Source organism: Acomys minous (genome assembly GCF_964271855.1).
Source record: "Acomys minous genome assembly, chromosome: 2".
Classification (NCBI taxonomy): domain Eukaryota; kingdom Metazoa; phylum Chordata; class Mammalia; order Rodentia; family Muridae; genus Acomys; species Acomys minous.
This window is the reverse complement of record NC_140484.1, coordinates 85,364,478-85,381,199: the sequence shown is the minus strand read 5'-3', so window position 1 is coordinate 85,381,199 and position 16,722 is coordinate 85,364,478. Positions and strand designations below refer to the sequence as shown.

At 54.8% G+C, this 16,722-nt stretch overlaps 1 protein-coding gene across 1 annotated transcript; it reads right to left on the bottom strand.

Annotated features, from left to right (window-relative positions):
* Position 1: 1 nt before the first annotated feature.
* SLC17A7 (solute carrier family 17 member 7) lies at positions 2 to 12,701 on the bottom strand. The gene is made up of 12 exons (XM_084759075.1): positions 12,494 to 12,701; positions 7,326 to 7,578; positions 6,366 to 6,484; positions 6,003 to 6,117; positions 5,838 to 5,925; positions 5,641 to 5,727; positions 5,406 to 5,548; positions 4,305 to 4,454; positions 4,038 to 4,170; positions 3,398 to 3,508; positions 2,728 to 2,855; positions 2 to 1,340 (listed from the first exon to the last, which is right to left on the bottom strand). Exons 1-12 carry the CDS (start codon positions 12,553 to 12,555, stop codon positions 1,047 to 1,049), a joined length of 1,683 nt encoding a protein of 560 aa, XP_084615201.1. The 5' UTR covers positions 12,556 to 12,701; the 3' UTR covers positions 2 to 1,046.
* Between the last annotated feature and the right edge of the window lie 4,021 nt (positions 12,702 to 16,722).

Sequence of the window (16,722 nt, the reverse complement as noted above, 5' to 3'; positions counted from 1 at the left end):
ATCCGTACACCAAAGCGTTTATTAGGAGTGGGACGGGGCAGGGCAGGAGTTACGTCACAGACAGACACCAAGACACATCCCTGCCCAGGAACGACCCCCTCTCCCAGCCCCCTCCCTTCCCTGGGATTCTCTAACTCCGCTCACATCTTTCCCCAGATGTCTGTGAGGGGGAGCACCCCCAGATTCGGAGTCATTTAGCCCCTGAGGGACACAACACATGGCCACTGAGAAACCGAGGGCAGTGTGGAACCACCCAGGAGAATAAAGTGCAAGGATTTAGGGGGACGGGGGAGATCCTGAAACCACCACGGGGAAGAAGCGGTGGCCCTGAGCCACTGAATTAATAGCCTTGAGCAGCCACTACTTAGACCTGAAAACTGAGTCAGAAGAAAGAGCACAGGGTGAGCAGAGCCATTCCAGCCATTTCCCTGGACGTTGTACTAAGCTAAGGACAAGGTCCGGCAAAGTGTGCTGGTGAGGGGAGGAGGGCAGTAAGGAGTGGGGAGACTTGAAACCACCATTTTCCCTCAGAAACGCTGGTGAGAATCGGCCCCAGGAATGGCGGGGTTGATGGTTGGTTGAACCAACTTGGGAAATGCAGAATGGTTAGGCGAGCCTTGGAACTAGAATTTTTCTGAGTTGGGGACCACCTGAATAATCTCGGGGTGGGGAGGGTAGCCTGAGCATCCCTGGGGTCCTAGGAAAAGGGGTGAAACCTCAAAACCACAAGACAGAAAGAGGTTGAACTGTCCATCCAAATAAAGCCCTGAAAGGAGAGATTTGAAACCACACAGGCAGAACAAGCGGAGAACAACTTTCAGGGGTGCTTGGGTATCCTCGAAACTGCCTAGTGTGCAGCTTCACCCCCGGAGAGAGCAGTTGAGAAGGAAAAAGGGGGCTGGCTGGACAGCACTGGGAACAAGGGCAGACTTGCATCTTAAGCCTGAGGCCAGACAGAGAGGACTGGGGTTCCCCCACACTGCCGCACAGGCCGGAGGTGTGTCCAGTGAGGTCCCGGAAACTGCCCGTCGGTGGGAGGCACGTGGTCAGTAGTCCCGGACAGGGGGTGGGGGCCTCGGAGGCTGAACTGTGCTGTGTGTGGCCCCGTAGGACGGAGGAGGCGCGGGGGGCGCCCCCGGGGGCTCAGCCTCGTCTTCCATGTCACTTTCGTCGCTGCCCGCCAGCTGGTCGTGGCCGACAAAGCCGCACTTCTCCTCGCTCATCTCCTCCGGCTCCGCCCACGGCTGCTTCTCTCCCGACGCAAAGACCCCATAGAAGATGACACCCCCATAGTGCACCAGGGAGGCGATGAGAAACACGTACTGCCACTCCTCCCGGGTCTGGGGGGGGGGGCAGACAAGGAAGAAGGTCAAAAGAGGGACGGAGGGACGCACACCTTTCATCCCAGGGACTGTGCAGGGTGGCACGGGATGACGCTGCCTTCGAAAAGATGGCTCAGCAGCAGCAGCAGCAGCAGCAGCGGCAAAGGGGTCTGACTGCTTTTGCAGAAGGACCGAGTTCGGGTCCCAGCACCCACACCGGGCGGCTCACAGTGACCTCTGGCCTCTGTGGGCTGGGAATTCACATGCACAGACACACAATTAACACTAGCAGGAGGCCAATGTGGGAGGGCACACTTTTCATCCCGACACTCAGGAAGCAGAGGCAGGTGGATCTCTGTGAGTGCAGGGCCAGCCTGGTCTGCAGAGTGAGATTCTGACTTAGAAAATAGCGTTGGTGAGATGGTGCTGCCAAGCCTGACGACGTGGGCGTTCTATCCCTGGGGCTCTCGGGATGGAGCGAGGAAACCAACAGCTGGACCCTGACCTCTACACACATTCCGTGGCACAAATTAGCTCACACACATTAAGTTAGTAAAAATTAAATTAATAAAAATAGATTTAAAACGAGATAAAAGAAAATCTCTGAGTTCAAGGCCAGCCTGGTCCACAGAGTGAGTTCCAGAACAGCCAGGACTACACAGAGAAACCCTGTCTTAAAAGAAAGAGGGGCGGGGGGGGGGGGGGGGAGGCTGGAGAGATGGCTCAGAGGCTAAGAGCACTGACTGTTCTTGCAGAGGTCCTGAGTTCAATTCCCAGCAACCACATGGTGGCTCACAACCATCTATAATGAGATCTGATGACTTCTTCAGGCATGCAGGCGGAACATTGTATATGTAATAAATAAATAAATCTTTTTTTTTAAAAAGGAAAAAGAAAAGGGGGAAGAGGGGAAAAGAGAGATAAAAGAAAGTGAGAGGGAGTTTGGGAGATGACTCAGCAGTTAAGAGCACTGTCTGACCTTCCAGAGGTCCTGAATTCAATTCCCAGCAACCATATGTTGGCTCACAACTATCTACACTGGGATCTGATGCCCTCTTCTGGCCAGCAGGTGTACACACACACACACATAAATAAATAAATAAATAAATAAATAAATAAATAAATAAATAAATAATATACATAAATAAATACTTTTTTAATGAAAGGGAAACTCGTGGTGGTGCATGCCTTTAATCCCAGCACTTGGGAGGCAGAAGCAGGTGGATCGCTGTGAGTTCGAGGCCAGCCTGGTCTACAAAGAGAGTCCAGGACAGCTAAGGCTACACAGAGGAACCCTGTTTCGAAAAACCAAAAAATGAAAAAAAAAAAAGAACGGGGGGAGGGGAGAGCAGGAACAAGGGATACCTGGAAGGTTCCAGGCACTCATTGGGAAGAGTGTGCTAACCTTGTGCTTTGTCATTGCACCCACGATGATGGGGCACACCATCCCAGACAGCGTGCCCACGCCATTGGAGATACCCATCAAGATGCTGGCGTAGCGAGGGGCGATGTCCAAATGGTTCACGTTAAACCCTGGTGGGGTATCAAGTCGGCAGATGTCATACCAAGTCCCCAACTCAAGTAACCCACTGCAGTGCCACACCCACCCCATCTCCTAGTTTTGTTTTGTTTTTGTTTTGAGACATTCCTTTTTTTTTTTTGAGACATTTACGAAGGTGTATGCCTGTGTGGGGATATGCACATGTGAGTGTAGTGTCCATAGAGTCCAGAAGAGGGCGCCCAGTCCACTAGAGCTGGAGCCACTAGCAGTAGGGTAGATGCGGGGAACCAAATTCAGGTGCTTTAGAATTGGGGTTTTTTTTTGAGACAGGGTTTCTCCGTGTAGCCTTGGCTGTCCTATACTCACTTTGTAGACCAGGTTGGCCTCGAACTCACAGTGCTCCGCCTGCCTCTGCCTCCCGAGAGCTGGGATTAAAGGCATGCGCCACCATGCTCAACAGGGCAAGCAAGGATTTTTAACTGCAGAGCCAGAGCCATCTCTCTAGGTCCTGAGACGCCTATTACAGAACCTGAGCTGACTACAATAGCCCCAAGCTGCCCGTCTGGGTTCTCACCAGAGATGGCAAAGCCGCTGAAGCCCACAGCCAGGACCAGAAAGGAGATGGCCACGCCCTTGGAGTGTGAGTATCCGACCACCAGCAGCAGTGTGGCTTCCATTCCGAAACCTGAAGAGGACCATGTCTCTCAAGTGCCCACTGTGACCCCTTTTGCCCAGCCCTGACCTGTAGCGGATCTCACTCTGGTCCCACCAAACCGGAGCGGGTCCTGCTTCCCCAAGACTCAAGACACGAGGCTCCAGCTAGCCTGGAGGCCTCACCCCTCAAGTTCAGTGTCTTCTCTACACCACCGGGTCTGTGCTTGTCATTGCTTCCACGTGGTGGTCTCGAAACCTGACTTTGTGAAACTGTAGCGCACTGCCCTATTTCACTGGGGTTGTGTCTGGTCAGCCCCGCCCCGGGCCCGCCCACCAGACCCTCCCCTGCGTGGCTGGGGTTGGGTCTGGTCGGCCCCGCCCTGTCCCCGCCCACCAAATCCCCCGGTGTGGCTGGGGTTGGGTCTAGTTGGCCCCGCCCCGGGCCCGCCCACTAGACCCTCCCCTGCGTGGCTGGGGTTGGGTCTGGTCGGCCCCGCCCTCGGCCCCACCCACCAGACCCTCCCCTGTGTGGTCGGCTCCACCTGGCCCCACCAGCTCACCCCCGCAGTTCATCAACTTTCGCACGTTGGTGGTGGACATTATATGGCGACTGCGCAGAAAGTCGGCGATCTGGCCTCCGATGGGTACGATGATGGTCATGACCAGGTGAGGCAGCGCCGACACCAGACCCACCTGTGAGAGCAGGGGAACGGGCAGCCAGCCACTCCCTTTGGGTGACCACTGCGACCTCCTCCTCCATGCCAGCCTAGGGGACGCAGGCACCCTCTCCCTCGCCCGCACTAAGCCCCCTACTCCTGCACCCCCACCTTGCTGATCTCGAAGCCGAACACTTCTTCAAAGTAGGCAGGCTGGGAGATGAGGAGCAGGTAGAAGGTCCAGCTGCGGCAAAAGTTGGCCACGATGATGGCGTAGACCGGCATGGACGTGAAAAAGCGCCTCCAGGGCGTGTTAAACTTCTGTGGGGAGAATGGACAGGAGAGGAGAGCAGACCATGCTAAGCCAGATACAGAGCCTGGAAACTTCCTGTCCACAAACCATACATTTTCTCCTGAGGACTTAGGAATTCTAAAAATCCAGATTTAAGGTCCCATTCATTGAAAGGATTAAGGCTAGGGTCCTGACTCCCCCAGAGGTTCCTTGGATTTCAGATGCTGCCCCCATGGTAACCCATAAATGGTGAGCCCTGTAAAATGTCTATTCGATCACTACACAAGGTCTAGCCATAACCACAGCAATATTTTTGTTTGTTGGTGTTTTAAAGGGTCTCTCTCTCTCTCTGTAGCCTTGGCTGTCCTGGACTCGCTTTGTAGACCAGGCTGGCCTCGAACTCACAGAGAAAGGCCTGCCTCTGCCTCGCTGCTTGCTGGGATTACAGGCGTGCTCCACAGTGCCCCACCTCTCCGCTGTTTTTAACCAGGCCTCATGGGTGGCTCTAAATCAGTTTACCCCGTACCTGCCATTCCTAAACCCCATGCCTCCTAATACAGAACCTAGCCCAGCTATTTTCTTCCTTCTTTTCTCCCTCCCTCCCGCCCCCCCCCCCAAGCTCTCTCTCTTTTTAGTAGTGGGAACAGAACCCAGAACTTCACAGAACTTCATGCATGTTAGGCAAGCATTCTACCGATGTGCCACATCCACAGCCCCTCGCATACTACTGAGCTAAACCTCAACCCACGTTCCAATGTTGAAACAAGGCTTCACTAAACTGCCTAGCCTGGCCTTGAAACTCATTTTATAGCCTGACCTCGAACTTGCAATCCTCCTGCCTCAGCTCCTCAAGTAGCTGGCTGGCATGTTTTTACCACGTCCCCTTTGGCCCCAGCCTTTTGCTCGGCAGTCCTGTCTTCCCTGAGTTTCTGCACAGGTTTGAGCCTGCACAACCCTCTCTCCTCCCTACCCAGACCAACCGTGACAGGGTTCATGAGCTTGGCGCTCTCTCCGATGGCATCCTCGATGTATTTGCGCTCCTCCTCCGAGATGCTGGGGTGCAGTGCAGGTGACTCATAGGAGACGAGCAACCAGAAGAGGTACCAAAAGATCCCAAAGCTGCCTAAGGGGAGTCAGGAGTGGGGTGGGAGTAGGGTGACACCCAGGCTCCCGCAGCCCCGGTTCCACCCAGGACCACGCCTCTGAGTGCCTCACCATAGACGTAGAAGACAGAGCTCCACCCTGAATACTGGACCAGGACCCCGGCGAGCGGCATGGCGACCACTGCCCCGGCGTAGGATCCTGAGGAGGCCGAGAAGGTAGAGAACAGACCCTCAGCCCTGGAATCTCTGCCACACCTAAGTTGAGGTCCCAGCTCACCACCACCCCCTTCCCCAGCCCCTTCCTCTCACCGCAAAAGGCTGTCGTTGCCAGCCGACTCCGTTCTAAGGGAGGGGCCCATTTGCTCCAGATGCCATGGCAAGCAGGGTATGTGACCCCCTAGGGAGGGAGCACCGAGGTCAACAAGAAGAGGTGGGGTCAGAGAGGGGACACGGAGCTTATGGGACAGTCTTTACCTCCACCAGTCCCTGCAGGATCCTCACGAAGATGACACAGCCATAGTGGACACGGGCTGCTGACGGGATCAGCATGTTTAGGGTGGATGTAGCCACAATGGCAAAGCCAAAGACCCTGTTGAGAAAGGTTGGAAAAGGGGAGTCTAACCATGCCAGAAGTAGTGAGGTGTGCATGTGGTCCTAGCCATCCAGCCTTCCCACTGTTCCTTTTCCCTTTCTGCCCACAGCAGGCCTTGTGGTTCACGGAACTGGAGGCCACCTCTAAGACACGCCCACAAACTAGGGCCCTCCCAATTTCCCAGAGCCAAACCCAAGACCACACACAGCGGCAGCTTCTGCCACCTTGAGACTCCACCACTGTACCTGTTGGCTGCGAATTTTTGGCAGATAAATCCTCCAGGAATCTGAGTGACAATGTAGCCCCAGAAAAAGGAGCCATGTATGAGGCCGACAGTCTCTGGATCCCAGTTGAACTGGGCTTTCTGCGGGTTAAAATACACATCAAACTAGCTGCCCTCCAGAGTCAGCTCTACCAATCAGCACCCACAGACTTAGCACCTCAGCCAATCAGCAACAAGATCCCACCCTCCCTCTGCCCAAACCTGCCAATTAGAGCTCTCCGGAGCTCCGCCCTTCTATGTTGCTAGGGCCTACCCTACACCACTGTAGCTATAGGCGCTGCTGCCTAGAAGCCTGGTTCTACTTGCTTGCTTACCTCAGTATCCCCTCCCTGAATATCCCCAAGTGTTGGGGTGACTGCCTCCTGTTTGTGGACAGACCTGTATGGGGTCTAGGCAGGGCCAAGAAGCAACTAAATTAGGGGTGTTCCTCATTACAATGGAGCAAAGGACAGGGTTTCAGGTAAGCCACAGACCAAACCAAGACTTTTTTCCTTTTCCCAGTCAGGGACATGGTTTTTTATAATACACAAGTAAATAGCATAAATCTAAGCTTGGGCGAGGCTTTAGGTGTGGGCCAGAATTAATCAGGTGGACACAGGCAGAGATGAATTTGGAAAAGAGCTTGAGATAGCAGTGAAACTATGTAAGTGAAGCCGGGAAGGCAAGCGTGGGGCACATCCGTAAGTGAAAGGGCTAGAAGATCCAAAATGGATCATGAGTAGCCAACCTAATGCTAGTGTAATGTGAGCATGGGAAGGAGGCGGAGCTTCCTTTATATCAGGGCGGGGCTGAGAAAGCCAGGAGCAGGGAGTGAGGTCTGATCTGCAGGGAGGCTCAGATGAGCAGGGCCGAAGGGTTGTAGCTGGGCTGGATTGCGCGACCTGGCCCACAGGCCGTGAGCAGGGCTCGCCAGAGCAGCTACCTGCACCACCACGTGGCCCCCACGGTGAGTCGTGCTGTTGTTGACCATGGACACGATGGCCACGCCCAGGTTGCAGCGGATGCCAAAGCTGATGCAGAAACCCAGACCGCTCATGATGGCGATGATGTAGCGGCGAGGGAGGCCAAAGCAGGTGCAGTCCACCACAGGCGGGTCCCGCGTGTGCGTGGTCACTGGCCGCCCGTCGGCGCTCAGTTCCAGCGTCTCCGCGCCTTCCTGCCGCTTCTCCAGGAGCCTGCGGGGCAGCGAGAAGCAAAGACTCAGCAGTCTAAGCCCCTCCTCCTGGTGACACAGGGGGCCCCTGGTTTAACCTTGCTTGGCTGCCCTTACTAGGATGCAAGCACCTCTGGACCCGTGTTTCCCTCCATCCACCAAGAGCTCAGATTTGGTTCTCTCTCCTCCCTGTGACACCGGAGTACATGGCAAAACCCCACGTCTTTTGCCAGATCCAGAATCCTTTTGCCGGACCGAGAGTCCGAATTCCTTCCAGTCCCAGGAGTCTGGCCACCAGCCTCGACTCTCGGGTCAAGATCTTCAGACACCTTCTCCCTAGCCCTCTCGTCTCTCTCCACCAAGGAGCTATAGACCCTACAGTGCCCTTTGAAATCAAAAGGCAGGTTCCTGCAAGCCCCCACCGCAAGGCTCCAAGGCTGTCCCCAGCCCCCTCCAGCAGATGCAGATCCGAGTCTATTTGAGTCAGCAAAGGTACAAAGGAGAGGCCTGCGCAAAGGTGTCAACAGAGCAGATGCTTCTGAGCCATCTCGGCTATACATATCGACCCCTCCCCCTCCCCCCACCCCCTCTGTGGTCGTCCTGCCCTGCTCCCAGGCCCCAGATGCAGGGCTGAAGCCCAGCTGACGCTGCCTGAAGCCCATTCCCACAGACGCGGTTTGGGGGAGCCCCTCAAGGGGTGCCGAATCCAGCAGTCTGGCTTAGGCACCCCTGGGGAATCTGGGGTTCAAGACTGTCAGTCTAGGGGGCAGGACGGGGGAGTGATAGCTGGTGTCCTGGCAGGGGACAGATGGCCTTGGTAGGGAGATTGGCGCATTCATTCCCCAGCGTGACTCTCGCCTCCGCCCCGATCTGCATCCAGGATTGAGTCCGTGATGATGGATAGAGCTCCAGGAGGGGGCTGTCTCCCAGCCGGAGCGAGACTGCTGGAGACCGGGGAGCCGGACCAGAAAGGACCAGAGAGGTGGGGAGATCGCAGAGACGGAGAGACAAAGAGCTATTGCTAGTGGGCCAGAAAGCACGGGGAGTAGCCTACTGAAAGGCTAAAGGCTCAGACGGAGATACACACACACACACACACACACACACACACAGAGAGAGAGAGAGAGAGAGACCGAGAGACCGAGAGACCGAGAGACCGAGAGACCGAGACCGAGGAGACTAAGAGAAAGGGAGCTAGAGACTCAGGGGTGAGAAAGTAGGAATTATCTGACACTCAAATAAGAGACCCAGATGTGGAGTGAGGGCAGGAAAGAGAGCCTCTTACATAGAAAATGGAGAAGTGAGAGAGAAATGAGACACACGGAGGACAAACGGTCTGAGGGCCATGAAGTGCCTCAAGTGTGGGGACATTTTTTTTTTCAGCGTGGCCCCTCTGAGGTGGGTAGTCAGCCAGGGGATCGGGCTGGATCCCAGGAAGGGGAGAGAACAGATGGAGGGAGCCTGGGACGGGGGAGGAAAGAACAGACAGACGGCTTGGGGGGAGGGGGCGGAGGACCAAGGAACACAGCCTCACACTGAGACTTAAGGAGGTGGGGAGGGGCAGGGACGAGATGGGGTGGAGGTGGAAGCCAGATACAGATACGGTTGTTCCACACCTGGTAATTCCAGCACTTGTGAGGCTGAGGCAGGAGCATTGCTGCCATTTCAAGACCAGCCTGGGCTACAGAGTGAGACAAGTGAGGGTGGGCAGAGTTGTAGCCCAGCTGGCAGAGTGCCTGCTCAGCGTGCAGGCAAGTCTGCGGGTCAGACCCCAGCACTGCGTACGCCTGGTGTACTGTCAGGCAGGTGTAATCACAATCCTCGGGAGGCAGAGGCAGGAGGAGCCGAGGTCAAGGTCATCCTTGGCTACAGAGTGGATCTGAATCTATCCTGGGCTATACCAGACTTTTTGTCTCAACAAAACAAAACAAGCTGTATGATGGTGCACCCCCTTTTTAATCACAATACTTTAAGGCAGAGGCAGGATCTCTGTGAGTTCCAGGCCAGCTAGGGCTAAACAGCCAGAGCCTGTCTTTAAAAAGGGAAGGAGGGCTGAGGCTAGAAAGGGAGAGGGTACAGACCGTACCCAAGGGAAAGAAGAAAGAAAAAGAGGGAACAGAGCCTAAGAGCTGGCCATCAAAGCCCCGAGGATAACAGCATAGGGCATGCTGCCCTCCAAAGAGCATTAGCCTGGAGACAGAGTTTGACCCAGGTTGATTTCTGATACTTGACTGATTTTTTAAAAAATATTTATTTATTTATTATGTATACAGTGCTCTGTCTGCATGTACACCAGAGGAGGGCACCAGATCTCATTATAGATGGTTGTGAGCCACCATGTGGTTGCTGGGAATTGAACCCAGGACCTCTGGAAGAGCAGCCAGTGCTCTTAACCTCTGAGCCACCTCTCCAGCCCCTGCCCCTGAATTTTGATAGTTGTTATTTACATTAGATGTCAGATCTCTCTAAGCCAGGCTTTTCTTTTCTTTTCTTTTGGGGGTGTGTTGTTTGTTTGTTTTGTTTTGTTCTGTTTGAGACAGGGTTTCTCTGTGTAGCCCTGGCTGTCCTAGACTCGCTTTGTAGACCAGGCTGGCCTTGAATTCACAGCAACTCACCTGCCTCTGCCTCCCAAGTGCTGGGATTAAAGATGTGCGCCACTCTGCCCGGTTTAAGCCAGGCTTTTCAAACAGCATTCTGAATATCACACAAGAATAGGAAAAAAGCCCGGCACTATATAGGGCTACATAGGGACGTCCAAGTGGGGCCTGGTGGTGCAGTGCATGCCTGTAACCTCAGCACTAGAGAGACCAGGAGCAAGAGAATCAAGAGTTGGAGGGCTAGCCTGGGCTACAGGAGACCTTGTCTCAAAATAGCAGAAGAGTCACAGAGAACCCTCCTCTCCTCTCTGGATGATATCAACCAGGCCAAGGATTTGGTGAGGGGTTATGCGCCTTCGGTGTAGAGTGGGGTTTTCCCTAAAGGAAGACAGTGTCTAAGCTGCTCTCTCAGTGCACCCCTGCATCTCTCTCTCTCTCTCCCAAACTGTTCCTAATGCTGGTCTGTTCCTAATGCAGAACTAGGAAATAGACTCCAGAAATAGATGTCACAGGTCCAAGGTCACACAGGAGGAAAGCAACATGGGCCCAATCCACTCCTGGTCCAGCCTTGTCCTACCCAGAGCCTGGCTGTAAGAAGCAAGGACCCCTGGCTCCTCTTTGTCCTAAGTCACCTGGCTCACCTGTTCCAAGGAAATCCCTTCTCCCCACTCCCCCAGGCCAGCACCCATCAGGCCAGCACCCCTCATCTCCAGGAACATCTGTAGCTCTTGTTTCCGGCTTGGGAAGGAAAGTGACATGTGTTCAAATGACCTGTGTGAAGTTTGGTCCTCGGCCATTAGTTTCCCCCCCCCTCCCGCTGTTAACGTGAATTCTGGATTCTTGTGTGCAAGTAAATGCTTGCCCCTTCCCCAACTTTCTGCTGCTTCTCCTGGCTCTGGGGTCTCTGGATTCAGACTGGAGACCCAGAGAGGAGGTGAACAGACTGAGGGAGGGGGCCAGAGGAACACCTCCCTCCTGCCGTCACCCCCTCCACCAGCACATCTTTCTCCAGCGCCCCTGACTTCACGCTGGTGTATTTTGAGAAACTCGTGAAAGGAGGCGAGAAAAAAGGGTGGGGAGGGGCTGGGAGTTGGAAAAAACGGAGAGGTGAAGCTGTCTCAGCTCCCCCCACCCCCACCCCCACCCCCACCCCCCACTGCACCTTCCTGCCTTCCTCTGTCCACCCTCATCCCTCTCAGGTCACTAGAGGGTGGGGCTAACTTTGGGTCCAGGAGGTGAGTACAGCGAGCTGGACTAGCAGACTAACGTTAGACTCGGGTGGCCCAGCGACACGGATGACCATGTAAAGGTGGACCAGGGCTGGGTGTGGAGGGAGCAGGGTCTGAGGGCGCCATGCCCACGAGGCCATCTCCTCCCTGCACTGTGCACTGATATTTTTAGGCTTCTCAAGAGCTGAGTAATTTCTCTGACTTGGAGCCAGAGCTGGGGTTGGGGGTGAGAGGCTGGGAGGTGCCCAGGCTACCTCAAGGGACACTGGGGTCACCGGAATCATGGCTCTTGGTGGGAACAAATATCGCCCAGTTCTAGCCTGTATCCCTTGGGAAGCCCTTATTGCTCCCAAGATTAATTTGCTTTTGTGGCCTGAAACTCTTCATGGCCCCCCCCTCCAACCCGGCCCTGGATGGAACCTGGGATACCCCCAGCTTTTCCCTCTCAGCTTAACCCCTCTCAAGGACAAGAACCAGCAGCCCCAATCCGCTTTAGCTCCAGATTAAATGCCTCGAGGGACAGAACCTGAGAAAGAGGAGAGATGGAGAGAGCCAGAGTGGGAAGATAACAGCCCACGGAAACAGAGATGCTGAGAGAGACAGAGATCAACGTGAGGACCAGTGGTCCAGGGAAGAAGAGAGGGAGGCTCAGAGTCAGGACTGCTGAACTGCTAGTGAGCAGAGAGCGCAATGGCTCCTCATTGGGGGCGGGCGGGGGGGGGGGAGGCGAAGAGACCCGGAGACAAGTGAGGAGAAGGCAGAGAAGACAGGTGGACAGAGACCCAGAGAATAGGGAGGGATACACAATCCCAAAGAAAACTCGAGCCCAAGGTGTAGCGGACAAAGAGAGAGAGAGAGAGAGAGAGAGAGAGAGAGAGAGAGAGAGAGAGAGAGAGAGAGAGAGAGAGAGAGAGAGAGAGAGAGAGAGAGATGATGGGATGATGGACCGGGCTGTATGGAAGGGCAGCATCGACAGGACGGAATCCTGAACAGATGGATGGGCCTCCCCATATCATGCCAGGGTGTCGCCTCTTCTCCTTCTGTCCGTCTGCTCCCGGGTGTAAAAGGGGCGTCCTTACCCTTCCCCTCCCTGGAACCCCACCAGGCTCACCGGTGCAGCCTCCCCAGGGCGCGCCCCGCTAGCTTCCGAAACTCCTCCTGCCGGAACTCCATGGTGGCTGTGCCCACGCGGGTCCCCTGCCAATCCCCCCGCCCGCGGGCCCGGGCGGCCGCGTCCGGGATCCCCGGGTCCGCCCCGGCCCGGCCCGGCCCCGCAGCTCCGCTCGGGGGGGAACCAGGCTGCGAGTGCCCGCTGCCCAGGGCTGTCGCGGGACTCAGCGTCGGGGGCGGGGCGGGGCATCCACGCCCACCCGGCGAGGCCCCACCCCTTGCAGGCAAGACCCGCCCTCTCCTTCCAGCCAGCTACCTGGAGATAGGAGGCCAGTCCGCTAAGCCCCTTGCCTTGCAGGCTAGACCCTCTCTCTCCTTCAACTCCTCCATCCTTGAGCCTCCACCTGTCCATCTTAAGGCCACGTCCCTGGCTTTGAACTGTGAATTCCCTCGCTTCCCGCTACAGTACAGTTCTGCACATCCCAAGCTCTTTGGGTCGCTCTTTCCCAGATCTCTCTACTCCTGAGCTCTCTTCCTCATCCGACCTTTGTTTAGCTCGCTCTCGCTCTCTCCCTCTCCCTCTCCCTCTCCCTCTCCCTCTCCCTCTCCCTCTCCCTCTCCCTCCATCCCAGAGCAGACAGACAGAGGGAAAAGAAGTGACACCCTGCCATGATTTGGAGAGGCCCATCCATCTGTTTGGGATCTGTCCTGTCAATGCTGTCCTTCCATCCTACCTGGTCAATCATCTCTCTGTTTTCTTTCTTTCTTTCTTTCTTTCTTTCTTTTTTTTTTCTTTTTAAATTTTTTTGAGCTGGGCGGTGGCGGTATGCGCCTGTAATCTCAGCATTCAGGGGGAAGAGACAGGAGAAACTCTGTGAGTTCAAGGGCATCCTCGGCTACAGAGTGAGTTCCAGGCCAGCCAAGGCTACACAGAGAAACCCTGTCTCAAAAACAAACAAAAAAATGAGGTTTTGTTTGTTTGCTTGTTTGTTTGTGGGGGTTGGGTTGGGCGCGGTGTCACATGTTATTCATCCTAGGACTTGGTTGACAGAGGCAGGGGGGAATCTCTGAGTTCGAGACCAGCCTGGGGGCTAGAGAGATGGCTCAGCAGTTAAGAGCATTGAGTTAGATTCCCAGCAACTACCTGGTGGCTCACAACCATCTGAATCTGATTCCCTCTTCTGGTGTGCATGAAAACAGAGCATTCATATCCACAAAATAAATAAATAAATCTTAAAATAAATAAATAAATACAGCCTGGGCTACAAAACAAGTCCAGGAGGACAGCCAAGGCTACACACAGAAAATCTCTGTCTCGAAGCCCCTCAAAAACCATTTAATTGTATAATATATATACACACACATATATATATATATATATGAGTGTTTTGCCATCATACACATCTGTGGACCACTTGTATGAATTGTGAGCTGCCATATGGGTGCTTGGAACTGAACCCAGGTCCTCTGGAAGAGCAGCCTATTACTGCTTAGCCATCTCTCCGGACCCTTCTTTTGTTTTTTGGCCATACTGTGGATGGTACTCAGAGCCCCACACACTAGGCAAGTCCACTGAGCTACATCCCCAGCCGTCACCCTGTAGCTAAGGCAGGCCTTATGGTCCTCCGGCTGCAGCCTCCTGAGTAGCTAGGCTTACAGGCCGTGCGACTGGCCTGGCTTTCCCGCACTTGCCCGCTAGTCCCCTTGAGTTCTACTTTCGTTGGGTTTATTCGCACTCTATCCTTCTTTTCTTTCTTGTTTTGTTGTTGTTTGTTTGTTTTTTGAGACAGGGCTTCTCTGTGTACCCCCTGGCTGTCCTGGACTTACTTTGTACACCAGGCTGGCCTCGAACTCACAACAATCTGCCTGCCTCTGCCTCCTGAGTGCTGGGATTAAAGGCGTGCGCCACCACTCCAGGCCTCTTCTTTCAACTCCCTCTCCTTCATCCCTTTGAATTCTGTTTACTACAACTAGGCTAACCATTACTGCCCTTCACGTCCCATAGCCCCCTCCGCACTCCCCTAGAATATACCGGGCTCCTAGACTCTGAGATCCATCAGTTGAGTCCTGTGAGTTCTGTCACTGCCCAAGTATGTTCCCCTACTCCTGCAGACTTGCTAAGTCTGTCCCTGCCTTCTGGGGCCTGGCTCCTCCTCTTGAGTCTGTCTCCTCCCTAAGTCTGTTCCAGAGGTGCCTTCCACTTGGGCTCCACGATTTGACCACGCCCACCAAGTGCTCTTCCCACCTGTAGATTCCGGTCCCTTCCCCTGGGGGGAACCCCTACTCTCCTGAAGCACCTGGCCCTGCAGCACGTCATGGGTGCACCCCCAATTCCAGGCTTCAGCAGCAGGGTGCTGGTTTCCCCACCGTCTCTCTCCCCGTGTCAGGCTACAAAAGGATTAATTTTTCATGGCGCGGCCCAGGAGGGGATAGAGAAGCCGACGGTTGCGGAGGGTCTCAGTCGTGTCTCTGATTGACGAGTCCCCGGGGGAGGGAGGATCGCGGGCTGAGCCGCAGACGCGCCACCTGGTGGCCGTGGAGTCTCGCGGGCTGCGTGCGGAGGAGGCGTCCGCGGCTCGCGGCCAGGTGTGAGGGAGGAGCAGATGGTGAGGAGGAGGGAGTGGGAGGGGGGCCCCGCCGCTGCCAAATCCCGGGCGGTCGCCCGCACCATCTCCATGGCAACGGAGAAAGAGGAACGCACCCAGTCTTCAAGCTCTTTCAGGACTTGGAAACTAGTCCTTCGGTTGCCCGAGCAGAGCCTCAGTCTGGACTACAAGCCCCGACGGCCTTTGCGCTGGAGAGTCAATCCGGCGCTCCCCACCCTGCGTTTCTATTTGTCGATTCTAAGAGTCTTAGAATATAAGGCTTCCTTGCGCCCTCCCGTGGACAGGGGTCGACAGTTTGCTTGCTCGCATCCTGGAGCAGGATAGATTTCGCTGTTGTACAGCATGGAACTTGTCATTCTCCTGCCTCAACCTCCTGAGAATGTCTGATTATGGGAGAGACGGTATCAACTTTTCCCAACAGTTGTATGGCCGTGTTATGTATTTTGGATTTTGAGCGGGGTCTTCTCTACACAGTCCCAGCTGTGCTGGAGTTCACTATGTAGGCCAGTTGGCCTTAAACCCACAGAGATCAAATGCCCGGATTAAAGGCATGAGCTACCACACCAGGCTTTTGCTTTTAATTAAAAAAAAAAATAAATATATACGCTGGGAGTGGTGGCGCCTGTTTTTAATCCCAGCACTTGGAAAGCAGAGAAACAGGTGGATCTCTGCGTTTCAGGCCAGCCTCAAAATACAGAGTGAATTCCAGGACAACCAGGGCTACAGAGAAACCTTGTTTCAAGAAGAAACAAAAAACTAAAATTACACATATATTTGGGGTGGGAGAGACAGCTCAGTAGTTAACAGCATTTGCTGCTCCTGCAGAGGACCAGGGTGTGGGCCCCACCACCCCTATGATAGCTCACAGCCTCTTCAGAACTCAGCAGGGACCAGACAGTGCACGTGCAGATGAATGGTTCATACACATATCTGAAATCCTGTGTGCGCATGTGTAGAGGACAGAGGGTGACTTTGAGGCGTTAGTTCCCCACCATGTGGGCTCCTGGAATGGACCTCCAGCATCAGGCTCAGTAGCAAGCGGCTTTACCCACCGAGTGAGTGGTCTGGACTGGCCATACCCACAGAGTGAGTGGTCTGGACTGGCCATACCCACCGAGTGAGGCGTCTGGACTGGCCATACCCACCGAGTGAGTGGTCTGGACTGGCCATACCCACAGAGTGAGTGGTCTGGATTGGCCATACCCACCGAGTGAGGCGTCTGGACTGGCCATACCCACCGAGTGAGGCGTCTGGACTGGCCATACCCACCGAGTGAGGCGTCTGGACTGGCCATACCCACCGAGTGAGGGGTCTGGACTGGCCAGGTGTGGGGTTTTTATATCTTTAGTTGCTTGTGTTCTCCTTCTTCCCCTCCCCTCACAGGGCCCGAAGCCAGCCTGACTGGGGACACGCCTCATGTACTTGTGCCTGAGACAAGGTTGTGGCCTTTATTTCTTCAAGAGTCTGCTTTTGGCATTAGAGAGATGGCTCAGTGGTTAAGAATACTTGTGGGCTGGAGAGGTGACTTAGCAGTTAGGAGCACTGACTGTGTTTGTAGAAGACCTGCGTTCAATTCCCAGCAACCACGTGGCAGCTCACAACTGTCTGTAACTCCAAGATCTAA